General features: G+C 46.4%; 3 protein-coding genes across 3 annotated transcripts; 2 read left to right on the forward strand and 1 right to left on the reverse strand.

Moving 5' to 3' along the window:
- Window positions 1–5916: 5916 nt before the first annotated feature.
- LOC120894808 lies at window positions 5917–7285 on the forward strand. Its single transcript, XM_040297637.1, has 3 exons — window positions 5917–6471; window positions 6543–6698; window positions 6764–7285. The coding sequence occupies exons 1-3, from the start codon at window positions 6397–6399 to the stop codon at window positions 7067–7069; spliced, it is 537 nt and encodes a 178-aa protein (XP_040153571.1). The 5' UTR covers window positions 5917–6396; the 3' UTR covers window positions 7070–7285.
- A 270-nt stretch (window positions 7286–7555) lies between these two features.
- LOC120894986 lies at window positions 7556–8395 on the forward strand. The gene is made up of 3 exons (XM_040297921.1): window positions 7556–7648; window positions 7726–7890; window positions 7961–8395. The coding sequence occupies exons 1-3, from the start codon at window positions 7586–7588 to the stop codon at window positions 8282–8284; spliced, it is 552 nt and encodes a 183-aa protein (XP_040153855.1). The 5' UTR covers window positions 7556–7585; the 3' UTR covers window positions 8285–8395.
- A 6953-nt stretch (window positions 8396–15348) lies between these two features.
- LOC120896346 (sodium-coupled monocarboxylate transporter 1) lies at window positions 15349–18275 on the reverse strand. Its single transcript, XM_040300394.1, has 7 exons — window positions 17773–18275; window positions 17545–17704; window positions 17403–17468; window positions 16279–17009; window positions 16036–16210; window positions 15756–15958; window positions 15349–15683 (listed from the first exon to the last, which is right to left on the reverse strand). The coding sequence occupies exons 1-7, from the start codon at window positions 17988–17990 to the stop codon at window positions 15449–15451; spliced, it is 1788 nt and encodes a 595-aa protein (XP_040156328.1). The 5' UTR covers window positions 17991–18275; the 3' UTR covers window positions 15349–15448.
- Between the last annotated feature and the right edge of the window lie 8733 nt (window positions 18276–27008).

Raw genomic sequence — 27008 nt, forward strand, 5'->3', positions numbered from 1 at the left:
AGTGTGGTGGCAGAAGCGGCCATTTGGTGGGTTTTTTTTCTTTTCAGGAGTCTTTTGCGAATTCCACCAAGCAGGTCTGTTCCATCGAGGGTGTGTGTGTGTGTGTGGTACGTGATCGGTGTCGGGTGCATTTTTCTTCCACTTTTGAAACTCGGCACATCCTTTGAGCAGTGTTGTTTTCGGGTGAGCGATAATTTTTTCCAACCTAAAAGACGCACGAAAAGCGGGTCGGGTGGGACGGGAGGGATCTTTTGGGAGGGGGAGGTGTGTAAAAATAAATTAAAATTCTTGCGGTCAAAAGGGGGCCTTGGTCGTTTTGAGGCCCGGCATAACCGATTAAGGCAAGGAAGCTGGTCCGAGATCTCCATTGCAATATGCCACGGGTACACGGGCGCCTTATCAAACCGGGTGCTGACGGTGACTTTCCCTGCAGTTGGGAAAGCTTGGAGTTGGTGCGCTTTATGAGCTGCCCTGTGGGGATGCGTTCGAGGGCCGGGACCACCGGCAACCCCGTTGAATGTAAATTATCTCCACAATGGAGCAACGACACAGTGGAGTGCGCTCCACACACTTTGAGACTAAGGAAATCTGTCACTCAGGCGAAAGAGCAGGAAAGAACCAGAGTGACACATGCACACAGCAACACAAACACGGAGAATGGTCACTAGAGAGAGCGCACGTGAAAGTTGGAATGAAATTAATTTCTAAAAACATAAACATAAAAGACAACAACGTCACGGAAGCTGGTTGCTTGTTGTGTTCACAAGATTAGAGGAAATGAGCGACAGAGGGCGAGGGAGAGAGAGAGAGAGAAAATGGAAGAGAAAACAGGTCTCGAAGGGAGTACTCATCTTAGTCCTTTGATATGCCGTTTTGTGTAATAATACAAATCTCAACGATGACACAGGATGTGAGACAAGCGAAAAAAAGACCCTCCCTATCTCTCTCTACCCTCCAAAGCGATGTTTGGCTGAATGTTTAACGTGATAATTTGCATTCCATTGTGAGCGTATGTTTTGCAAGTCAGTCGGTGCTGTCATTCACAATTTTCCTTGCAGTAAATCTACTCAATGTGGTTCCTTATCGATGATCGAAAGCAAGAAGTACTTCCGGGAACAAAAAAGGCTCCCAAAGTGTGTGTGTGTGTGAACAGGGATATTTGTATGGCGTATCTGTTGCGTGCAGTTTGCGGTAAGGAAATGCCAACCAGGACAGTCCCGTGATTCCCGGCGCCGTGGAGTCAACGATGTGAAAAACCCGCGCACGTGGAACGTGATTCGCAACGATCGCATTCGGCTGCGTGTGGAGCGAGTGTGGCCGTGTTTGATGCTGCCGGTATGAATTTGCCCGTTCCGGTTTCGATATTTATCGTACCTTTTCTGGGGTTGGGTTGGGAAAGGAAATTGGAAGAACCTATTGTCCTGGTCGCGCGTGTAGCCGCGCACCGATGTGATGATGAGGCGCACGGAGCACACACTTTGCTCCCAGCATCAAACCGATATTGTAAATTTTAATATCACGAATTTTATTACTTTTTAATATCACATTTCCGTTTTTCAAAGGCCCCGGTTGCGTCGAGGGGTTGAGGAGTGTATTGCGATTTTTTTTGCGCTCTCTCTCTCTCTCTCCTGTTGTCGCGGATATTTTATGACGGGAAATGATGCTTTGAAGAGTGTTCGACGTACTATACTTTGTGCGCTTTGCTGCCGTGGGTTTTCCTTTGCGCTAGGAAGGCTGGAACGAACAGCAACCGCGAAAGATTATGTATCGAGGCGTAAAGTGAAGAATAAAATCGGGCTTAAAAAGTGTGCGAGTGTGTGTGTGTGTACACGGCGCGATGCCACAACAAAGAGGAAGTAATTGATATTAGGGAATAAATATTGAATACATTATTTATCTATTATGTATGGTAATTTAGCATGCATAATTTATTTGTAGAGAAAAATTTCAATTTCACCAAAGCCTGGCGGCATCGGGCGCATCGCAAAACGCTTGGCAAAAGGTCGCCGAGAGTGTGTTTTTTTGTGTGTGTGTTGCTGATGATGTTGCCTCCCAAGACGATCGAGACGGTAAGTGATTCTTCCTTCGCCAAATGAACAGTCTATTAAGGCTGGGATGAGCCAGAGCGGGCCGATTCGACATTGTCGGGGGCCGACATTGTCGGGTGGAGTTTCATGTCGAAGAGGCTGCCAATTTTGTGTGTGTGTGCTCTCCTTCGCATGAAAGATGAACGCCATAAGAACGGAACGGAAATCAAACGATACGAAACGGATTGAAACGGAACGCGCAACGGAAAAAGAAATTATTGCTTAATAGAAAGAAAATGATTAAGACGATATTGACGGCAGGGACAGTGGCAGGGAAAAGACAGGGCAGGGGAAAACGGGACTACGGGAGCTGGGCGGCGGCAGATTTCCATCCAGACCGACCCGAGGCGTCATGGCGCACGGCACGGATGGTTGAATGATTTCGAAGATTTGCGATGGTTTGTGAAATTTAATGGCGCAGGAGGTGGCAGTGGCAGTGGCGGCGGGCGCGGGCAATTCTTTTTCGCCAGGGCGTCCGTTTCGGCGCTGTGCATAAATTGCACATTAATTTTATGGTTTCACCATCAATATGGTGGAAATTAAGTGAAAGGAAAGAGATATTTCAAGGATAACGACTTTTTGATGTATGATACGGTCGGGCGGGAGGAGGAAGGGATAGAGAGAGACAGAGAGAGGCAGGGATAATGGCAAGAGGAAAGCGGAATTGCATCCGACGCCGACGCCGGCCAGGGCGATAAGAACGACCCATTAACTGCAAGACTCGTCCCTAGCGGGAGCAATGGGGTGGGCGACAGCCTTTGCCAACGCTGCACGGAATGGCTCATTAAATATCGACTAGAAAATATTGATTTGGTAACGGAGTGGAAGAACTTGAGCCCAAAAAAACAAAAAAAAAACAAAAAGGGAGAGATAAATTGAGTCATTATGAGTTGAGGAACAAACACAGTAAGGAAGAAACATTTAAAGCATCACCGTGAAGACTCGTTTCGTTTGAAACGGCCACATTCAAATAAAGAAAGCCTTAAGGAAGCTATAAAGTGTCAAAAGTCATATCATGTTTGCCCGCCAGCCACAAATCGTCCCTTGGAATTGAACCGGACCAAAGGAAGACCACTGTCCCCATGGGAGTAGAAGATATAGGCGCGCCATCCAAAAGGAGCAGATTTTATGCTTCAACACGCAATGATCGTCCCTTCGCGTGAATATACTTCATGTGTATGTGGTTGGTTACCTCAGGGCACTAAATGATTCCGATATGTGATGAATACATGTGGGAAGATTTACTATGTGTGTGTGTGTATACATATACGAGCAATTACTTTCACCCTCAGGGACGAAAATCACCCCAAAATCGAATCGTCGCTTGCTACCGAAGAAGCTCGACGTTGTGAAAAAACGTTGTAGGGAAAGTTTATCAGCCATCCGGTTGGACGTTCTGTTTTGCATCAAACTGCGTAAACGGAATATATTCATTTCTCTTGTTTTACACACATACAGTGGAAATACATCCCTCCCGTTTATGTTCTGCCAGTCTATCAAAACAGTTTGGTTTGGTGTTGGTGGTGGTGGAAAGAATGAATGAATGAATAAACAAATGCAAAATTTCAGACCGAAATCGATCCCAAAAGCATTTCGCTCGTATCGGTGTTTGTATCTGTCACTTTGGCAAGAATCCACCCAATGGAATGTACGCTGGGTGTGTTTTTTTATTGGGTTCGCTTTGCTCTTGTTTGCAGGAGGGATTGTTTGGTTGTTCTTCTTTTTCGATTGTTTGGGAGAGTATAAAAGGATTAGGGAATCCGCACCGAGTAGTGCACCCCGACAAACCCCGGGGAAGGGACGCATCGTCCACCGACCGAAAGGATGCTGTCTGATACGGTTGAAGTATTCGACAGTTCTTTGGCGGTGGATCTTTTTTTTGTGTATATTGTTGTTGAGGTTGAATGGGCAATTGAGCAGCATCACATATCTCACATATCTTCAGCATACCACTACCCCGGGGAAGGGAACAACAACTCTTAAGGAAGGCCCCTTGTAAGAAGAATGGATAGGCGTTGAACACGCACCCGGGAACGTATGTGCCGGAACTGAAAGGATATTGGAAAATCGCTTTTTTATTGCGGTGAAAGGTTTGCCCCGGCGAGACTGTGTCCGAATTTCCGCAAGGGAAGTTGAAGGGTGTGTGTGTTTTTTTTGCTGTTGCTGTTGCGGTTGTTGTTGTCGACCTTCATTTGCAATGATATACACATACACATTGCGGGTTAAGAGATTTGCAGCGTGATACGGGAAATATGGAACGGATACAGAGCGGAGTTTTGCTTCTTTTCCGTGCTTTTCCACTCAACCGGAAGGGATTTGGACGGAAAGATAAGTCTTTCGCTCTCTCTCTCTCACACACACTACTGCCACCGATGAAAAAGGGTCGAAAATTGAGTTATAGCGGCCGAGAATTGTGGGCCACTTGGGTTGGGCTTTGGGAAGGGTGGATTTTTTTATGTAGTTTTAATGTATAGATATCCATCATCAAATTTGTGCGTATGTGTATGATGACTTTGATTTATTGAACGGGGATAAAGGGATGTATTTGCGTTCCGTTCTGCCCGAACGATCGTTTAGCAGTTTAGATTGATATCGAACACTATTTGCATACATGCGTTTGTTGTTTTTTGGGGGTATTTGTTTCTTTCTCTTCTTTTGATGCAGAGTTTAATAAAAAGAGCAGCATTTATATCGACAGTACGGTTGGTACGATATCCATTCACACCAAAACCTCTCATGAGCGCCTTCCATGTGCTATCCTTTTACACGTTTTGACGTAATCCGATAAGCAGCTTCTTGCCCGTTTCTCATCATAAATCAAGCGCCGAGAGTGTGCGACGATAGTGCGCCAATCGCGTATACGCGTATCCTATAAGTATATGAGTGCAAACTGTACGGCAAACTGTATCAATCCGCTCCACGTGTCTTCCGGCCGTGTTCCTGGGGGGCGCGAGTATTGGTATCGTATTGCAACCGTATCCATACATCATGCGTATCATGCGAAGGGACACAATCGAGTGCTAATGTGTGAAGAACCGTCGAAGGCGTTTGGTAAAATGAAATTTGACAGCTTTCACAGGCCGGCCCGGAAAGAAGTGGCTCTTCGCAGTGGAGCTTCTTTCCGTGACAGGTGAGACGGGTGTGTGTGTGTGATAGGCGCGCAGTGCGGTGTAGGCGGTAAGGCAAACCGGGAAGCGAAACGCAAACACGTAATGAAGTGTCATGGGCGGCGCTCAGTTTGCACGGCGAAAGAGGACGTCTTCAGCACGCTGCCGGGTGGTGAATTATGGTTGCCACTTGGAGGATGAAATATCTATTATTTATTGCAATCACTGACATCTTCGCATGAACTTGTCTCGTTTGTTTGGTGCTCGCAGGGACCAGCAGTCGGGTGGAAGGGCACACACCAACGCACGCAATCGAGTCACGTTCGAGCAGCAGAAGCCTTCACGATTTCTTCTGCATGTAGAGCATTCTTAGGGGAGGAGGGATAAGATCCAACTGAGAAAGAAAACAACTCTCTTAAATCCGAATGCCGCGAACGTTCCGCGAACACAAATCCAATCATTATAAAGTGCTGCCAATATATCATCGACCCTAAATCATCAGGCTTGGCGCGGTTGACGCGCGGTTGGCCAGGCAGGCTTGGGATGAATTTATGTAAAACCAATCCAAATAAATGAACCTGTTAGATGGGGAGGTAAAGGTTCATTTTTCCTCCACTTTTTTTTACGATACCTCGTCCGGAAGGAGTTGTAAAGTGTCTGCAAAAGAAGCCTTTGACAGTCGGGGACGGTTGCCGGAAAGCATCCTTTCACCAGACGAGCGACCCGAGGAAGATGATTTATTGGCTGTGATTTATCGGCTTGCTTGAGGCTTTTTGTTGGGCGGAAAAGGAAATCCTTTTTTTTAAAGAAATCGTTAAAATCCGGCTTCACATTGGGAACCGGAATACCGAGAACCATTATCGCTGACTGTGCAGACGGAAGATTTTATTGAGCACCGATTTGAATACGCAATTCAGCTGGAAACTGAGACGGGGAAAATGTGTGACTGTGTGTATGAGTTCTCGTAGAGCGGTTGATGTGAAAAGTTTGCATGTGAAACGTTGGATGTAGTGAACGATTTTGAACAGCAATGTGCATTGAGAGATGCATCATAATTGACTAAATTAACGTGTAGTTAGAGAGTTAGAGATCAATCGCAAAGCGAACAAGATAATGCGACGTGGTTATTTTTAACTGGTGAGCATTTTTATAAGGTTAGTAATGTCCAATAGGGAACGACAGTTACGTTGACAGTAGCAAACATGAACAAAGCACTAGCAATCGGTTGGACATTGGCTTTGGTGTGGCTTTCCCTGGCGGCCATGGTAGATGGAGTTGTAAGTATTTGGAAGTGAATAATGGATGTTTGGATATCGGTAAATAATGAGACATTAAAATCCTTCTGCAGCTCTACGAGATAGAGCTGAACAACTTTGAGGCAGTTCCGCAGGAGATAGATGACTTTCTGGAGTACGGAACGATTCGGCTGACTCGCAAGGGAAGGAATCAGCTTGGAGTTTCCGGTTCCTTTAGCGTGTTAACTAATGCAGGGAAGGAAACACTGGTAAGTCGGGTTTCCAATCGACGCGCCTTCACTTAAGCATCTACTAACTCACGGCTTATTCACAGGTTCGCTGGATAGTATATAAGTATGATTTTATGGGAAACAGGCGAATGTTCGTGAATGGAGAAGGTACGTTGTGTGAAATTATTGCCAAGGACGAGCTCATCTATCCGAACTTGCTGGAAACGTCCAACATGCCGCCGCAAGACGCGTGTCCCTTCCCGAAAGGCAACTACACGATCAATAACTTCGTAATGGATGAGCAAAGATTACCACCAGCCGTACCGGCCAGTGATTGGTTGATAGAAACAATCATTACCCGTGGTGGTAAAATTGGTGGTGGCTTCAGAGTTAGTTTTACTACCAAATAAAGCAGGGCATATGAGGATTGAGTCCACAAAAAACAATAATTCTTTATAAAGTGCATAATATGCGTATTGGAAAGATTGTTGTTTTGCTTTTTTCATGCGAAAGCTCAGATTTAATATCCATATTTACCTTACAGTATTGATGATAGCAGTGTATACTTTTTAACATGAATGATGCATTCTGCTGTTAGCAAATAAATCAGATTAGAATGACTGTAATACGTTGTTTCCATGTTGCATGTTCTAGATGACGAGCAGCGCTTGTTGAGATCTTGCAGATAGATTGGAGAATAACTTCCGGTTGGTGTTATAGAATCTGAATCGTTCCGTGATGATAGTTGTTTGGTTGACTATTTAATTGTTACATCCGCCATGTATGCTTTAAAGATAGACGGTTAACACGCCACAATTTACTTGTTTGGTTTGTTTTAGGAGGAAGCATATAAATGACAATGATTCAATGGAAATGACAGTCATTACAGTAGAGCGTGTAAAATCGTCTTCAAAGCCTACAAAACTATGAACGTGCTAGAGTTAGCAACTGGCTTCGTTGTTTTAGCATGCTTATTTAGAGAAAGTTTTGTAAGTATTGCGACAAATCGAAGCTATAAAAGTGAATTAAAATTGCAATGTTAATTTTCGACGTATTTCGCTCGCAGATGAATCAAATAACAGATGTTGTGTTTGATTCTATGATACATTTGAAACCGAAGCGCGAAGGTATCGTGGACTTTGGGACGCTTCAGGTACAAAACGCTGGAACAAACATGTGTAACATTAATGGAAAATTTTCCCTACTGCAAAGTTTTGGTGACGATGTGACGGTAAGACTGTTGGTAAAGCATTTAAATCGTATTGATAACTGCTTATCACTGATATGCTTGCAATGTTTAGGTTTCAGCCAAACTGTACCGGAAAGCTACTGGTATGAATGGTATCCCATACTACATGTTCAGCTCCACTCTGTGTGAACTGATCAAAAAGGATACGACGATATATCCTCAACTGATAGAACACTCGAATTTCCCTGTGCAGGACACATGTCCAGTGCCGAAAGGAAACTATACGCTTCGCAATTTTGTGCTGGACATGACGAAAATACCGCTAGTACTGCCGCTAGGTGAATGGATATTGCTGTTGCAGTACTCGAAGAACTATGAGGCGTTGGCGGGACAAGAGATCTATTTCACCATTCAACCGTCAGTAAGCAATAATTGAAAGAAGTAGTCTTCGATGGCTCTGTTGCACTGTGACTTGAAGAACTATGCTGCGTTGGCGGGACAAAGAATATCTATTTCACCATTCAACCGTAAATAAGACAGCAAAGAAGAAGTCTTCGATGAGTATTGAATGTTTTGATGACACTGTAGCACTGTGATATGGAGCACCACCGCCAGTAGGTTTCGTATTCGTCATCTCTTATTTATAGGCTTGTGTCAATAACCATCCATCAGGCGAAAGTAGACCCTCGCCCGACACACGTAACACGTACACATTATCGAACTCATTCCCACCGATGAGCGCAAGCATCAGGCATGGAGGCTCTAGCAAAAAAAATTGTACACATACGAAATACGTGTGATTATCGTATAAACCCACGAATTATCGGCCAAAACAGTTGGTCCCGGAAAAGAGACCGTCCGTTGTTCGGTTGGGCTGGTTTTATTTGTTTTTAACTGCACTTCGTGACGCTGGTGACAGTTGCCCATTCCGTGCGGCGGGGGGAAGAGGCGAGAAGCGACAATTTCAGTGTATCCTCCGGCAATTGGAACACATACACACACAGACACACACACTAGAAAAAAGGGAAAGGAAGTTTTGGGTCCATATCAATAAAAGTGAGGAATTCTCACATGGGCAATTGTCACCGGTTTCCAAGCGGATCTTGCGTTCATGCCGGAGTGACTGCTGCCACTACCTAACCGTCTGTCAGCGGGCCGGTCGAAGCCATCAAAGCTGCTGGTAGCTGCTCTACCGGGACGTCGTAAACGGACGCGACCAGGCCAGGGGGGCTTCACTCCGATGGGGCAGGGGGAAACATAATCTGACTTACGGCAGTGTCTTGCGGGTTGCATATCTTGCCGGGCTGAAGATGACATTCGCCCTTTGACGTTCGCTACAGTGCACACAGTTCGGTACAATGACGGATCAGCTTGGTTCTGGGCAAGGTTTGTCCGGTTTATGGGTTTTTAACAACTCGTTAGTTTTCACTTAAGACATTTTACGTTCCTTGAACGACGTTTTCTCGTGACGTGTCATCGTGGACAGTGCGGATGGCCGGTTCGCATGAACGGGCGGCTCGGTCGTTTCGCTACGCCACGCCAGGGCCATCGAGAGGCATTATGCCACCTTCAGTCGCTCCTATTTCGGCCGATTACGGCCGTTCGCAATCCCTCGGACGTAATAAGCAAACCTAATCCCAGTTGATTTTCTTTTCACCGATTCGATGAACTGGCCGCGCGCTGGTACAGCGCTGCACAAGCACACAAACGGACTGGAGAAGATGATGAGGGCCGCAGGCCGCTGGATTTGCGCCTCGCAGTATTTTATAATTTGATTATAAATTAATTTTTAGCCCCAACAAACAAAGCGAACAGGCGGGGAGCGGGCGGACAGAGTGACGAGTACAGAGGACAGGTAGATGAACCCTTTTTTCGCTGCATTGGCTTCCGATGGTTTCCGGAGTTCCGTCAGTTCGGTCGGCCGGTTCATCTGGATGCTTGGCTTTGATCTGCTGGCGCTGCTGGCCGGGACAAGCGGAAAGCCCGGGATGATGAAATCCCGAGCGACCGAGCGTTAAATTTAAGTCATTTGACTTTACGGCGTTCGGTACGTGCGGTGCGGTGCGGTGAATCCTTGGGCGGGAGTGAGCGACAGGGCGAGCCAGGTCGCTACTGTCACTTTGATTGGTCCATAAAAAATGGACCGGGAGGAAGCCATAATGAAACGGAGAGGACCAGTGGCTGGTAATTTTGTTCGGTGCGGGGTGTGCTTTTTTGTTCGCCACCGTCGCCTTCGGGTCTTTGGTTCACTTTCTTTTTGACCTCTCGCGGGATTCCTTTCGCGGAGACACTGTCATGCTCGGACAGATCCCAAGACGTGACACCGTGGCCGACAGTGCGCACAAAAGGGCACGAGACAGGTCATTCCCGCGAAAAGCGGCACAAAAAACGCTCACCCGAGGAAAGCATATTTGAACAACCGTGCAAAGCCTGCTGCAGAACAAGCAGCGCAGACGAGAATTAAAAAAAAAACTACCACGACCGAACGCTTTCGTGCGCTCCGTCCGCGTCCCTAAACCCCGGGACAAGCGTAAACGGTGGAAGTAATGACGACGGTTCCTCGGGGACCAAGGGTGCCGCTTCTGTTCTGGTATGATTTATAGATATTATCTGTAATTTGAAGATATTTGATAATTTTTTATGTAAATTCATAATTAAAAAATTTATTAATGTCCGTTCACCCGGCAAAACGCCCGACCCGCTCGCTCGACTGTCCGATGGCGCTGGGTGCCGCTGTGCGGAAAGATGGGAAATCGTGAAATTTCCTCCCGTTCGCCTTGGGGAAAAGGAATTAATATTTCCAGCCACGTTGCGATGACCGTATACGTTTTTTGTTGCTGTTGCTTTGGTTCCGTCCCGAGACGCTTAAGCAGGCAGTTTGATATTTTAAGAACATGTGCACTGAACAGACCCCTCGGCAGCCGTGTAAAACTGGCTTACTTTAATCGATCTGTTGGAGTAGTTTATTGGACGGTTTGATTGTTTGAAGAGTTGAAAAAGTATAACATGTGATTTGGTAGGAAAACGCCTGAATGTAGGCAATTGGCATAACAAGTTCAAATAGTCAGCAATACCAATCATAGATTCAGCTTAATTGCTCACGCAGGAACGTTTACCAGACTCGTATCATTGGAAAAAGACATTACACCGTCGTGTTTTATTTGGTAGAAAAGGGATCACTTCCAGACAGTCCTGATGACAAGGAGCATCAGCAACTTTGTCCATAATGGGAAGGAATCAAACTGTTTAAAGAATTGTAGTTAAGCTAAACTCGAATGGCGTAATTATTGCCAAACTGACAGCCAAATTCGTTGGCCAAATCTTCAGCGTACTTTTGCTTTATTTAGTTTGGGTTCTTTGCGTTTGTTGGCGGAAAGTTTGCAAGTTGGAAAGGAAAAGAAAGTTTTGCGCCTTACGTTTTACCAGCGTGCATGTAATGTCAGATATCGAACTGTCATAAATAATGCTACAAATTGCTCTACCCTACCTTTCCTGTCCTATAATTCCCCATCGTCTTTAGGTTCTAATGTAGTCATGGTCCGAAGTGAGGCGGGGCAGAGGTTGCTGAAGGCTTGGCATGTGCTGAAAACAGGAATTTACGAGGATAATTAAATTAAATCGAAACAAGACGTTTGGTGCGGTTCGGTTCTGCAGTGAGTCGGAGAGACAAAAAAAGTGGTTTGTCAAAAATTGCATCAGACCGGTAGACGAGCCTGGCAGAACGGAAATTGCTCCCGTACATATGGGGCCTGATGGTGAGGTCGCGAAAGGTGGAAAGAGGCTTTCCTTCCGGTGGAGTTTTGTGCGGCATGCAAAGGAAGCCAAGCGATTCGACCAAATGCGGTAGTCTGGTAATTGGAAATGTGTGTCGGGAAGAAAAAGTTGAGCTATTATTGCTTTCATCGCCTCGAATTGTAGGATTTTCCTTTCGTAGACAGGGGAATGGGGTAAAATGACACCGAGGTTACGGTTTCGTGTACCGTTACGTCAAATTATGAGAAACAAGTATCCAATATATCCGTAATAGGGTGGGAGAAAAAGATTACCCGACCTGACAGCGCCAATCCTTTTGAGCTGATATAAATGGCTAAATGCAAGTTTGTTATCAATCTGCGATGAGGCATTTTTGGTGTCGTTCTTTTTTGTTGTTGCTTTCGTGGGCTGAGATCCTCACCAAGATTCTGAGAAACGCGAGAACATCATTTACTCACACCGTGCTCTATTTGGCCGCAAAACGCCCGCACTTCGCTGCTACGCCTTCGCTCTTTCGCGCACGCCGGTGACAGATTTCAGCATGGTTGGATGTTTACTTTTTTCCTGTATTTCAATCACATCAAAAGCATAATCGGGGAAAATTCTTTTCAATTTCCCTTACGTCTTTTGTACGTCCTGTGCGGTACGCGGATCGCGACAGTTACGTGGCGTCCCGTACCCGCGTTTCACCGACCGGCAGAGCGTTTCGGGTATCGCGGTAACTCAATCTTTTATCTCGGCGATTGTATCGTGTGTTGCTGCTGCAAATGGAGTCAGGCTAAAAAGAGGAGTAGGCTGTGTTTGATGGTGGTTGACATGCTGCTCTCAACATGCCAGTGATGCGTATATTTAACGCGCAAGTCGTGGCAGGAGCGCAAGGCGAAATCAAGTGCGTTGAGGCGGTACGTGAGCTGAAAATGAATTGCAATCGCAAGTGTTCGATAATTTCTTTTGATCCAACTGGTAGCAAACACAATAGCTTAAAGCCATTTTTAATGTCCCAAAGTATGTGAGCGGGTGGAATCGATTTGAGTCACCTCAAATATTACCACAACACATGTCGTTGCTGGATTGTTTGGTAGGGATTGGTTGTCTGGTAATTGCCTTTAAGTTGTAACAATCGTTCAAGCACGTTTCCTTCTCATGCACGGGATCCATTTCTTTCTGCCTAGAAGTTGGCAGTTCTTCCTTCTTTTGATTCAGTGTACAATGGTTTGTGGCTGTGTTTAGTAGACCCTGGACGCGCCATGCCTTCTCCACGGGTATCCTTACGCTTTTTGTGTGATCAGGAAAACATCTTGTGAATTGGGTTGGGTTTATGGTTTTTATTGTCAAAGTTTGCTTTCGATCTCGGTCACCGTACAGCCGTACAGATGACTGTGTCGTATCGAAACCTTTTTGTGGGCACCAACTCAATAGGTTCGAGATTGTGGTAGAGAAGAAGAAGTTGTCGCTGGCATGCTGGGCAGTGAGAAAATGGCTCGTGATGAGGTTTGGAACGGTTGCTTTGCGTTTGAAAAGGGTTCTACAGTTATGTTCTGCCAAATGTAAGGGTTCTGTGGTAGAAGACACAGAATAACCCGTCTGTGTGGACTTAAAAAGGGAGGAGTTTTTGTCTTGGTACGTCTCTTGAAGACGTCACGTCCATTGCTTTTTACGTTTGAATTCCAGATCAATGCTTATGGTTATTGGAAACTAATGGATTATCGAGGAAGAGTGAAGTGGAAAAACAAACCACCGTACCATGCTTTATGATTTGTTAATTGGAGCGGCTTTTTTGCGGCAATCTCTAGAAGAAATGGCAAACTTTTCACCATGATTTACAGCACTTTAGCAAAGTTAACACAGTGAAGAGCTAAACGCATACACGAAAACGCGAAAGGGTTTGTGGATAATCGATCGAATTTTTGTTGCAGGCCAAAATGGAGTGAGCGCAACGATGGGCGAGAAAGAAAAAAAGGATCCACTTTCGCCTTTTACGAGACTTTAGGCAAAGACGATTCTATATCAGAATGAGATCTTGTACTGTGATTTATGCTTTCCGGCGGTCGCTTAAGCAACCGCAAAGGGAAAAAAGATTTTCCTCCAATTTCACTCACCCACGGTGGTAGTGTTTTGCGGTGGTCAGGGTGGAATGACGCGCGGGGAGCGCACGGGGTGGCTGAAAGTCTAAAAAAACACATCTAATGATAACCGAGATATCATTACCCACCCTGCGCCTGGCCCGCAGGCGAAGGCGTAAAAGGGCATAAATTAATTAATGAAATTAACAATAAATCATAAAAATTTAATTTAAAAAATCCACAAATTTTCCATTTTTCTTCCTTTATCGGACTTCTGGCTTATTTGAAGTTTGTTTTTTCACGTCTCACGCCCACCGGACCAGCCAGGGCCGGGCACTCTCTGTATGTACTTAAATTTTGCACCGTGACGAAGGTTCAGCAGCTTGAGAGGCCACACTCTGGCCACGGGGAAAAGGGGGTGCTCGGGAGTGAAGCGAAAACAGTAACCCTTTTACTTGATCCCGTTCACCGCCCGCCCGCCCACCCAACCGTGGCGACAGGGGGGCAAATTTTTCTAGTTGCTAGTTGCGTGGTGGGATTCCTTTCGACTCATTTTTGAAGTTGGGTTGCGGGAAGAAGGGTGACTTTTTTTTTCCTCGGTCGCGCTCCTTTTACCCCGTTACTTAAACCATCATTCCGGCCGTACCAGAAACCAATCCCGATGGAAAGGCGCTGATGGCGCAACAACACCCCTGGCCATCGACACCGGCCCGAAAGCAGACCGCCCGACCTCGGTTGGGCTCGAAGGAGTTGAGGAAGAAATATCAAATATTTACTTTTAATTCGGATCATTCTTTTTTGCCTTTCACGACACGCGAACGAACTTCTTTTTTTGTGTGTGTATGGGCTCTTTGTCTCTTCCTCGCCCAGCTCGCTCGTTTTCCCGTGCCCGTTCCTTAGAACTCGTCAGATTTCCTTGATTTTCCGTTGCGTTTCGTTGCAATGCGGTATAGGACGGGTTTTTTTGGTTTGGGCACGGGGTAATTTTTTGTTGCTTCTTTCGCTTGTACTTTTTGGCGTCAAAAAAGAAACGCGCGAGACGCAGATGCGGGAAATGGAGAGAAAAAACAGGCTAAAGGAACAACCGGGCTAAAGGAGTGTATGCAGAGTTATACAGGAAGCAATTTTCCGCCGGTGGCATCGAGCAAAACGATTCAAGTACAGTCTGGGGGGTCGGCGTAGGGACGTTGTCGCGGCTTTTTTTCTTTCTTTTTGCCATTTGGTTTGGTGGCCAACCCTTCCCTTCTCATCCCGCTCATCCCGGCCAACGGATGGAGGAGCCATGGCAGTAAATCTTTCAATAATTTAGCCCGCGTTTTTTTGCTTTTCCTTTCCGGTGTTTTCTAAGGTTGTTGCTCGCCTCAGTTATTTCTGTCACTTTCTGCCAAACTTTTGGCCAACACCAACCAACCAGCAGTGGTGGCGCAGGGTTGACGGGACCGTCATCTGGTTTAGGGAGCGGACAGGGACGTCAACCACGCTTGGCCAGTTGTTTGGCGAGTGGATAAGAAATGAGGCAGCACGGGGAAAAAAGGGTTTTTGATATCTCGAGGGTATCTGGATTCGGTGTGATTTTTTTCGCTCTCCCTCATCTAACCACAGTCTTTGCATTCTTTCATCCTCTTGGGAGTATTGAGAGGCAAAACCAAAAACCAAACAAAAAAAAAAAGAAACTGACTCGTTGTATTTTGAAAGTTCTTTAATTTCAATTTTAAGCTAGAGTGAAAAGATGAAAAATTCATCACCATTTGTCGTTTTTTTTTGGCATGGCAATGGCGAATCAATCATTGGATAATCTCTTTGATGCCACCGGTTGCCATTTCGAGCTGGTTGTGCGCCGCTATCCTACGCCGGACAAGGATGCGTTGGATGAATGGCGAGAAGAGGTTGGGATTCATCTCGTCCGGTTTGTTAGGCCCAACGATGAACGATACAATGACGGCGATGATGATGGTGATTAGAGCTCCCATCGTCGTGTACCACAGGTAGGATATGTGGTAGAGTGCAAACTCGGGTTCGCTGTCGGTGAAAACGAGTTCAACGTTAGGTAAGCTGTCATGGCTGTGTATGGCTTTCTTGCGAAGAACTTACACTGGCGTTGCGTCTATCGAGAGGCTAGTGGTGTTTATCGCAAGCATGCTCATCGGTTCACTGGCAATAAAGTGATAGCTGCAACCCTGAGTGTCGACTGGCTTTAGGTCGAATGCAAGCTCCCCAGTAGCTATGGCTAACTGTGCTTTAAGGCAAACCCAAATCATCACCAATAGACCAATGGTACCACCAACAATGGCTCCCTGAAAAAAAAACCAAGACAAGTGTTTACCATTGAACGATCAGAGATGTTGGTGGACGAACTCGCTTAGATACTTACCGTTCCATTGGCCCAAGGAATCAGCACACCGAGGGTGAATATTCCCAAAAGTGGACCATTGCTTACGCTGCCAAGGCTCATGGACAGCTGAAGCACAGAGCCAAGCTTCTCAACTACCAACACTAACACAACGCAGATTGCACCAAAGATAGCTACAACTGCGCGCATGATTATGCTGAAAGAGATGATGCACGAACCACAAATGAATAGGAAAACTTCAATGGGACTGGAAGCACAACTTACGACGTTTGTTTCTCGGAAAGTGGACGATTGGAAAAGGGTTTGAAAAAGTCTTCCAGCACCACCGCGGACATGGAGTTTAGGCCAGTGGAGAGCGAGCTTAACGCAGCGGAGAACACTCCCGCCACGAACAGTCCCGGCAACCCTGGAAAGTCCCCCAACGTGTCCATGACGAGCAGCGGGAGCAGCTGATCCTTGGCTTTGGCCAGTTTTGTAGTGAGAGGATCACAGTCATAGTACTTGGCGTAGATTAGCAATCCACTGTAACAGCACAGTGCCAGCAGGACCAGCGTTCCGAAGATGAACGTCCAGAGCGCTTTCTTTGCCGAGGCCAACGTGGGCAGGGACAGGTACCGCTGTATCATGTTTTGACTGACGGCGTTCGTTTTCAGCCAGTACACCACACCACCGATCACACACGAATAGATGTTGTGACGTGTGGTCATGTCAAAGCGCAGATCGGGACCCTCGATGCGACCACTCGCCTTGGCACGTTCGATCACCACCGACAGGCCGCCGACATCGAGCGTTCCCTTGATGATGATCAGCAGCATTGCACCAAACATGAGGATTGTCTGCACCACATCGGTCCACACGACGGCCTTCAGTCCTCCGACGCAGGTGTAGAAGATGCAGATGACACACACGATGGGTGTGATGAGATGCACATTGATGCCGGTCACCTGGTTGAATGCGAGCGCCGGCACGTAGATTACTATGGGCAGCCACGCCATCTAACGGGAAGAAAGCAGGCAAGCAAACCAAAACAAAGTCATGTCAAACACAACATCCAACGCTGTCAGGCAGCCGTCCAGGCCGTCAATCTCAGCAAGCGATGAACGCGTTGTTTAGCGATACGTTCCGTTTAAGCCACGCGTGCATACACACACCGTCCATTGTTGTTGACGTTTTGGAGGCAGAAGAAGCCGTTGACAGGGCAGTGGCACTGCTTTAGACGCTCTGTGCTCAATTGGCGTAAATTGGAAGATTACCCTTTTCCGACCACAACACTTGTGTGCGTTCTATTGTTGTTTTGGTTTTTGGGTTTGAATTTGATTTACAACTGACCTTGTCGAGTGGTGCGCGAATGAGCCCGGTCGGGCAACAGCTGTGTGGAGTGTACTTACCGTGGCTAAGGTAAAAAGAATTGAACCAAACAGACGCATTCGTCGATCGAAACGAGTTTGTAGGTACTTGAAAGTAACAAGGATATAATCATTAGCATTATGAGTAGTTCTAGGAAGTTTTCTTTTGTGTAATGTTACATACTTGATAGGTGGACGTAAGCTTGAGGTTGTGGAAAACGGGCAGGTAAAAATACATCATGATGAAACCCATGCTTATCACTCCACCAACAATGTACATGTACTGCACGCCATAGAGATAAATTTCCGTTGGAGTACCCAGTAGCGAGATACCCGAGATGAAACTAAAACAGAACAGCATAACGAAATAAGTAAACACTTGCAGGACATCAAGACACACGTTTAATGATACCTTGCAATCAAGGACAGTGAGACGGGAATGATTTTCATCTGTCGATTGCCGACCAGATAGTCCGCTTCGGCTTCACCTTTCTTCGCCTTCTTCTTGAGAAAGCCAAAGTAAACTCCAATCATAACACAACTCAACAGCATCAACACAAACACCACGTAATCGTACAGGCCAAATTTTTGCAGCGACACCTTAACGTCGTCGACGTTAAGTCCGGCCATTTTGTGGGCTCTTTTCGAAGCTCTGGCAAAGGATAATACAAGGCCACTGAAGGGCTTCACTCCACTACTTCCTACCCACCCGGGAAGATCTGTTCTACACAACGCAATGATCGCTCATGGTGCGCATCTGGAGCTCACAGTACAGCGAGGATCACAGAGAGAGAGAGAGGTGGAAGCGAACTATTTGCAACACTGTGTCGCTCTGTCTCTCCAAGATGCACAACCACGCACGGTAGAGCGAATCAAAGACGATGTGACCGGTACGATCTTAGCCGCGAAACTAACCGGTACAGATCGACGATAATCCTAAATAAGTGCTGTGGCGATCTTGTCGCAGCGAAGAAGCGGTCAAATTACGGCTCGTTAAGGGCAGTTTGTGGAATTTGTTCGAGACCGGAGAGCGAACTATTGATCGTGAGTCAGATCGCGCAGGCAACGCGTGTGCAATTTTTGAAGCAATTTGCTCGTTTGATCGTTTATTCAATTTTACAGCACATGGTCGTTTGGCAGAATTGCTGTGTAAAAATAGACCGATCGTGTGGGGTTGCGGTGCATTTGCATCTGTGTCGCTAAAGGTGCTTCGAACGATCAATCTTACGATTATTGATACGCAAAAAGAAAGAGCTGCTGCTGGGTGGCTGATGGATGAACTTTCTCCTTTCTCAATTAACGTTTGAAATGAAGCATCTTGTGAGGAGGCGTGGTTGAAGCTTGCTCCAAGCTGTCGCTGCCGAAGAAACAGGACAGCTAGCGCGAGCTTTTCGGCACGGGGAGCAAGACATTTTCCCCTTTTTTGCAGCAAAAGGATAAAGATTGACCCAGAAGCAGAACGCAGGAGAGCACACCAAGAGCACGCCAAGAGCGCTGCGAGAGAGTGCTAATTTAATAAGATGCAAAAACCACCGTTTATTAGCTGGAACGGAGGTGGCAGGGAGTCACATCGTCGTCGGTCTTGCATAATTCGCTCCTGACGCTCCTCCGACCGTGAGAAAGCGAGCGTGAACGAGATGGATTGGTTGAGACACTGGTGAGCAGAGGTGGCGAGGCATCGCTTTTAATTAGATGAGAGAGCGCGCGAGTGGAGTGAGCTAGTAAGCAGAGCATGCTGCTTAAAACCGAATAATGAGAACATTCGCTAGCAATTACGAACCTGACTCGACAGGTGGCTCTAAGGTGATTCTTCCTATCTTGGGAGTAGATGCTTCGAGAGTAGACATTGGACGAAAGGGGGCATCATTTAACCCGATCCTGTATGAGATATAAACTACGCATCCAATCTTATTGGAAAACAGCTGTGAGGGAGTCCACTGTACATGAGGGAGCGTGTGGTTCACGAATCGATAATGGATAGTGAGCCACCAGGCGCACACTTTAGTTATTATGCCTTTCACTTTCCATTTCGATGGCATGTTTATTTTACACAACGAACACGGCATTCAATGATAACAATATCTGGCAAGTCATCAGGACATAGCGTAGATGGCGTATGGGGAAACGTTTAGCCACATGACTGATTGAAAGGGTTAAAGGGAGAAAAGGGTAGAGAAACAGAGAAAGTAAATATTATTGTACGGTTGTATACCGTGAATCGATTCAAAAAGAAGCAACGGTTACGAAGGAAGGGGTTATGATTCACCGTCGAATGTTTTGATTACGCTCGCTAAAGTAACAACGCCTTGCTGGAGCGGAATATTCATACCAGTTTTGTGTTTTGTGAACACGTTGATTGATTTGTTTGCCAAACATGGGTTGTGTGCGCGGCGATTTTGGACAGGATTTAAGGCGACCGACGTTCTAATTGAAAGTGATGACATTGTAAGCACACGTGAACTACAGCGTCGAACGGGGCCTTGTACGGGGGCGTACACCTCACGAAGTCCCTGATGTCCCTGACAAACATCCGGGATTACCGGGGTGTCGTCCAGAGCCCCTTCCCAGCAAGCCGCAGGCCTTTGTGGCGTATTGCGCCGGACTATGGACTATTGCTCGCTCGGCTATAGCTTATAGCAGTTTGGAGATGGCTATTAAAATCAATTACACCGTTGTCGTACACTGCACTGCCCACCTACCGAATGTTTCGCATACGAGCAAGTTTGCTACGCCCGTTCGCTTCGTTAGCATCGTGAACGGGCGGGAATGTGGCGGCGGGACTATGTTCCGTTCCGTTCCATGTTCCGTAGCAGTTGCTTCGAAGAAAGCGAACTCGGGCCGGGCAGCACACCTAGTGTTGTGTGTACGTGAGCTAAACTAATCGGACCGAGCGACACGTTCATCTAACCAGCATCTAGCCCGGTGTACAAACCACCAAGTGGCCGGCCAATCTATTATCAAACGCCGAACGCTGGAGGGCTATTTTGGCTGTTAATTGATTTGTATTTACACTAAATACACGCCGCAAGGTGCCAATCTATTACGGTCGCTGTGTATGGCCGCCCGTAGTACCGCGATACGGTGTGTTAGGGTCGGTGTTTGGCTTGCAGTGTCCAACAGATTGGATGCGTATGGGGGATCTGTGTGAGTGTGTGAGAGATTGGAGGTTTAGTTGATGTGGAGATGCAGGTTACCGATAGGATACGAATACTTTCGGTTGTGCAAAACTCTCGTCAGTTCAATTTTCAGCCTAATTGATCAATATTGGCGGAGATTAAATGAAAACATTTCGCTGTATTCCTTGCTCACCTTCATTGCTCGATTTTACGTTGTTTTTAGATACGAAACGACAAACTAGCTCAAAAAGTAACCATTGTTTCAAGCCTGTTTGTGGCATTCTCCGAACGGGTTAATTTTCGATTTGTTTCTCGCTGCGTCCCATGGCAACCAACTATGAGGGTAGCAACCGGCATATTACGCCACTCGCTGGAGTGCACTCCGTAAAGACGTAATGAAATTTACAGGAATTGCCGACACCCGCACAATGGGACTGCTTTTTTAAGTCTTCAGCTTGAGCTACAATATGGAGTGGGGGAAAAAGAAAATAAAAACTGCAAAAAAACTGTTGCCTGAAACGCCTCAAACAAGATTGTCCTTTGCTCGTTTCGCTGTCCGAGGGTGTAACGGAGTAATGAGTATCAGTCAAGCCTCACAACCCGCACAATCCCCCCTTCTGCCTCTCCTGCGAGGTTGTTTGTAGAGAGCGAATAAAGCAGGCAACAGCAACACAAAAAATCGAGAGGTGTTTGTCTTACAGCAAACGATGACTTATAAGAAGCCGTTTTGTTTAGCCGAACAACGAAAAAATCAAAGGACAACAAAACGCAAACTGAAAGTGTGCTAAAAACAAAAAAAAAAAAACCACGGGGCGCTTGAGCGCAATAAAAAAGGCTTTTTGTGCCGCTGTTGCCGTAGCCGCTGCTGTGCGACTGTTCTGCGGGAAAGAGTGGTTCGTATTTCAATTAAAAAATAGAAGATATTTACTCATTTGCAATCGTAGCGGGCTCCTCCGGGCAACAGGACCGTCCGACCGACCCGTCAGTTTGGATGGATTGTTTTCTCGCACACTTCACAGACACTTTCTCGGTAAAAAGGGGTAAGAAAAGGGTTTTTTGCCTTCTTCTGTGTTGTTGCGTGTGTTCTGCATCATCCTTATCAGAAAGCAATGGGTAAAAAAGGGAACCAGTGGATGAAATGGTTAGATGCAATCTGTCTAATTTTCTTTAAATTTATTTCCGTTACTTTGGCATTCCGGTTGCGGGTTGTGTGGGGGGAGTGCTTGGCCGTTGTCCAACGGAGAGAAGTTTTTTTTTGTGTAGTGGTCGTTGTTGTTCGAACGAACAAAATGTTTGAAATTTAGCCCGGCTTCGGTTGCGGATGGATACCTTCCACTCTTGGCGGCGTTGTTTGGGTGACCGTTTTGTGACAAAATATTGGCCAAAGGGGTTGACTTAATTAACGATGGTTTTTGTTGATTTAGGTGTTCATTGTGCGCTTTTTTTTGTCAAGAGTTTTTTATCTTGATCCGGTTAAAATCTTGATTTAGTATTGGATTGGAGCGGGTGACTTTTTTCTCATTTCCGATTGGAGACTACTTTCTCAACAGAAGATGGAACATCTTTTCCAAAGTAGCCTAATGAATGTCCTATTCCGCTCTCCTGTGCTCGTAATCCACCTTTTGCGTTCAATCAATCACGAAGCAAACCAAACGCTAAGCCAATATACTGACTGCCACTGATGAAGCTTCGGTTCCAACGGAGCATGTCCAACAGCCAACGATTCTTTATTCATAAATCTGACGGCTGGCAGGGCTAGGGGCTGTGTGGTTGTGTCGGGTCCGGAAAAGCCGGTTCGTCTCGAAGCCTCACGGTAAAGGGAGATAAAATCACTCATTAAAGCGAATGAGATTCTAATGGACTCGATTCGGGAGGCACATCGAGTGCTGGAGATTTCGCCCAACTCGCAACTCCTAAGCCCCGGAAAACCCCCGGAACGGCGGAAAGATGGAAGTCGCTGATGATGGCTGGGAAGGAAAAAGAAAGCGTAAGTTTGTTTCATGTTTTTCCTCTTATTACTATCGTATTAATGAATAATATTTATGATCCACAATAAATCACGGCGGATTACCGTATGATGCTTTGATCTGTCCCAAAAAAGAATTCGGCCAGTGGTTTTGGTCGGGTGGTGGCGGTGGTGTAACCGGGCGGCTTTACTTTCGCTTTCTGTGACGTTGTTGACGGAAACGATAAGCAGCGGTGACCACCTACCCCCACCGACCGGTTGGTCGGTCGGCGTATTATTATCCTTGGACGCAATTCGGACGTGTCTTTTTTCCTTCACACGAATAGCAACCGCTAGCTGTCTGGTGAAGCCTGTGGTCGCAGCAAGTCTTATGAGCAGACGGACACAGATTTTCTTAGATCTATAAATCCTCTTCGAAAGGATCCGTTCGAATTCGCTGTGCCAGAATAGAATAGCTTAGAAAAGAAGTGTTTGTTTTGTTGGTTCCATTCTTCTGCTGCTTACTCTTGCAGCATTACAGCAAGACGGCAGCCTGGTCGGTGGCCGGAGACACACACTGGGAGGGATTTTTTCATAAATATTTCCTGTTGGGGAATGTGAGTCACATTATTCAATTCCATCAGCAAAGAATGTCGGCGGGAAGTATATAATCGATGGCTGACGACAGTTGGGATGTTTCCACGCGGCGTCAAGCAGGATCGATGGCGTATGTCACTGTAATTCTTGTGCCTAGACTGCTTTCTTTGTGTTGTTGTAATCCAAAGTATATTAGACTGGATTGGTGAGTCAATAAATCATTGTTTCATAATTATAGACACAACGTAATACAGAGCAAAGGCTTCTGATTTAATAAACCTGGGGCAATGTGAGGATAACTGAAAATCACTCACATCATTAAACATTTAGAAATCGATCGGCATAATAACGATGCTGGTTTAGCAAACACGGAATCACTTACTACCAAACAAGCAATAACAATGGAAGAAAATGACCACTTTGTTGTTCTGAATACGATATGAGCATCCTTTTGTGTATTGATAGCAACCCTTCCGTATCGAAAAAGAAAGCCACGGCGGAAGGGTTCGGTCCTTTCGTTTCGATTGTCCCACAGGAGAGTGAACGTTGTAGTAGAAAATTCGCAAAAAAGGATAGCCGATGAGGAGTGGTGGCTTGGAGGGGAACGGAGAGGACCAAACTACACATGTTCTATCACGTTCGATAGGTGGGTGGTTCGGTATATAGATGTCCCTGGTTTGCTTGTGGTTCTGCTTACCTTCGCTCGATTGCCCAACTGGATCCGTCCCTGAGCATATCAATTTCAAATCTCCTTTGTTGCCCCGCTCTGTGCTCTGGTGTGGCCCCACGTTGAGGGGACATATTGAACGTTGTGCCAGCAAAACGGTACACTACGAAAAGGGTTGTTCGCTGCTTCCCCTTGTTAGTTTGGTGCCGACCGAAAAAGGACATCGAAGTGCGGACGATGAATCAGTCTCAATCGTTTCCTTGAATGCCGGAAATGAAATCAACCGTTTATGATTATGATGTTACCCACTCGAAGGTGTGATGAAGGGGAGTGTCAATTTCGCATCTCGCCTACGGGCAAACAGGACCGGCTTTAGGACGTCAATGGGCCATCAAGCGATGGAAGTGCATTGAATGGTCATTACTCCGAGCTATTCCGGTTCGTGTTTGCGGAGAGAAAGCGAAGGAAGAGAAGCAAAGTGCAGTGTGCAATGGCCATTGAAGAGTCTGCTGGCTGCTGCATGATGCAACTTTATCGCACACAAAAGGGAAAGAGAAGAAGAGAGAGAGTGTGTGGGGTGGAAGCGTGTTTCGGTTGAGTGGATGAAGCAGGCGGCCGACGTGATTGCATTTCAATAACAAAAGGATTGTCTGCACATCCCTGCACATATCCGACGTTCGAGAGCGAGCTCTCCTGGGGTTAGACGTCTCATGTCTATGAAGGCGTTAGTGTATCAATATCAAATGACCATGTGCTTGGGAAGTCGAATAATCCTGAATAGGGGGAAAAGGCATCGCATCCAAGCGGGATAACGAGTTGCGTTAGTTTGATGTTTGCAATGAGGTGTGATAAATCACTCATAAATTAGAAACAATCAACGAACGGCTCGATGGAATGATGGTGATGAGGATGCAGACGAAACCACTTTTGATCTAAACTGAATAATTTAATAAACAGACAAAGTGCGACGTACAATACAAGCTCTTGTTCGAGCTAAAGAAGCTCACCGCAGATCTGTTTTACTTTGTAAATGAATCTTTCTTTATTTCTACCTAGCTTCGTTTGCTTACCCTTACACCAACACACTTTATCACAAGCCCACTTAGAGTTTAGTGGAAATCAATCCACTTCAGCAGCGATGGAAAGATTCCAGTAAGGCTCTACCTTTCGTCGGAAAGGCTGCACCAACCGAAGCATGAGGGTTGATTTATGGCACGTTTTAATTAACAGCACCGCTAGAAAACTAGGTAATCACTAGCTCGTAATGAATGTTCGGTTGAATTCATCTAATTTATAGCTGACCAGTCGAAGTCATCTGCTTTCGTCGAGCTACGAACGAGCTCGGTCGCACTTGAAAGCCGCGCTGTTAGCGCACTCGAAGGCACGAGGTACAAATTGGCTTTCGGACCACATGCCTCCAGCCGTGGGAAGAGGGCATGCTGAGCCGCAAGAAAGAAAAAACAGGAAGCTGATCCTAATTGCTAATCCACACTTTTACGTGTCCTGTAGTGAGATGTGTATGGGGTTGCTCGCCTACATTCGACTAGCCTCCGGGAAAACTTGGCGAAAGAAACGTTTTCCGGTCGTAAATTTTGCCATCGGAAGCTGGAGTTTGGCCAACGGAAAGGGCAGTGACTCGTGCGAGGTGCATAATAATATTGAGAAACAATCCGGAAGCCAGAAGCGAATCTTTCAACCTTGAAGTGGCTTCGATTCGGCACGGGACAAGGTGTAAATGAAACGGAGCGGTGTGATGGTAAAGAATGTCTTGCGGAGGTTTCTTGGGTAACTTTCGTCAGACAACTATCGCTTGGAAGGAAGACCAAGTACTAGAGCCGGGCGGTAAGATAAACACACAATTAATTCTTATATTTGTTGTGACAAGTAGACAAATTGATTTGAATCCTTTGGGAAACGGACTGCAGCCAATTTTCGTAGAACCATCGCCATCGCGAGGGGGCCGATTCGATTCGATGGCCAGCAACGGCATCCATGCCCGCTGCCCAGCTGTCTGTTCCGTTCGGGCCTGGGACCGTGTTGCGATGCAATAAATAAGTGTGGCGTCGGTGGGAAACTGGTGCGCACGAAGACAAAGCGATTGCGAGGAATGGGCAGATAAAAAGGATGTATTACGTACGCCGGGGCAAATAGCCTGAATCGGCTTCGTCCGGGATGCTGGATGGACGGACGTTTAGTTCCGTTGTCAGGGCAATTGGTTCGAGATAAACGGAGACATCGGAGCCGGTGCAGGAAGCGCATGTTTACCGCCCGAAAGACAGTGCGCCGTTTCGTCTGCTGTTGATGATATTGATTTGTTTTCTTGGCACAAATGTCCCATCGTGCGTCCGCCTTAGACCAGACCTGCCAGTGATGCTGGTGTGGCTTCTTGATTTCCGCCTCAAGACGGTTCTAATTTATCAGCCCGGGCAAGGTTTGACAGTCGCATCTTTCACGAAGCCCTTCTAATAAATTTATCTTCTTCCCCGAATCGACCCCGAGCAACGGCTACCGGCCACACCGAAGCCACAACCAGATTCGATAACCACTGGCGGTGCGGTGGTGCAGTGGGCGAAGATGGCTAATCGAAAACCCCGGGCCCAGGCGCATGGATCCGGTGCGGTGAAACGTGAGGCGAATGTCCAACCACACTCGCCGATTCGGGGAAATGCCTCGGGGGAATGGTTGGTGGTTGCCAAGGACACACTGGGCGTTTGGCGTTCTCGTTCTTGCCGTGTTGTGCGACAATTGTGCGAACTTCAATAGTTTTGACAGCTGACCGATGACGACTGACTGGGAAGCGAGCGAGAATGGGCAGACAAGGGACATGGTCGTTGTAGCTGTTGTTGTCTGATGTGTCACCGGGGGAATTCGACCGGATTGTGATCTGGTAATTGATTTGGTTTGCATAATTGAGCAGGGATTAGGGAAGTGTTTGTTTCCGTCGCATCGGGAAAGCGGGAAAGTACGCAACGAGCGACTATTATTCGTGCGTTGTGTATTGAATGCTAAGTTTGGTGGGTAAAATCGTGCTAATGGCTATCGGAGAAGCAAGGGAATGAGGTTGACATATGGGACAAAGGGAAGAACGCGCATAGAATTGGTGACTCGCAGCTGGAGTTTGGAGGGAGCGCAACGGGTGAATATATTGTATCGAGAGATCTGAAAGAAGCACCATAAATGAAACGTTTTACATCTTTGTGGTTAAGAGTTGATGAAAAATGTTATTTACAGCTCAATGAAATTGCCTTACAATAAGGTATTGCTCTAAGTATACGTTGTATGGGCACTCGAAGCCACGTTACTTGGCCGATGGAAAGTGATTT

Source organism: Anopheles arabiensis, chromosome 2 (genome assembly GCF_016920715.1).
Source record: "Anopheles arabiensis isolate DONGOLA chromosome 2, AaraD3, whole genome shotgun sequence".
Lineage (NCBI taxonomy): Eukaryota > Metazoa > Arthropoda > Insecta > Diptera > Culicidae > Anopheles > Anopheles arabiensis.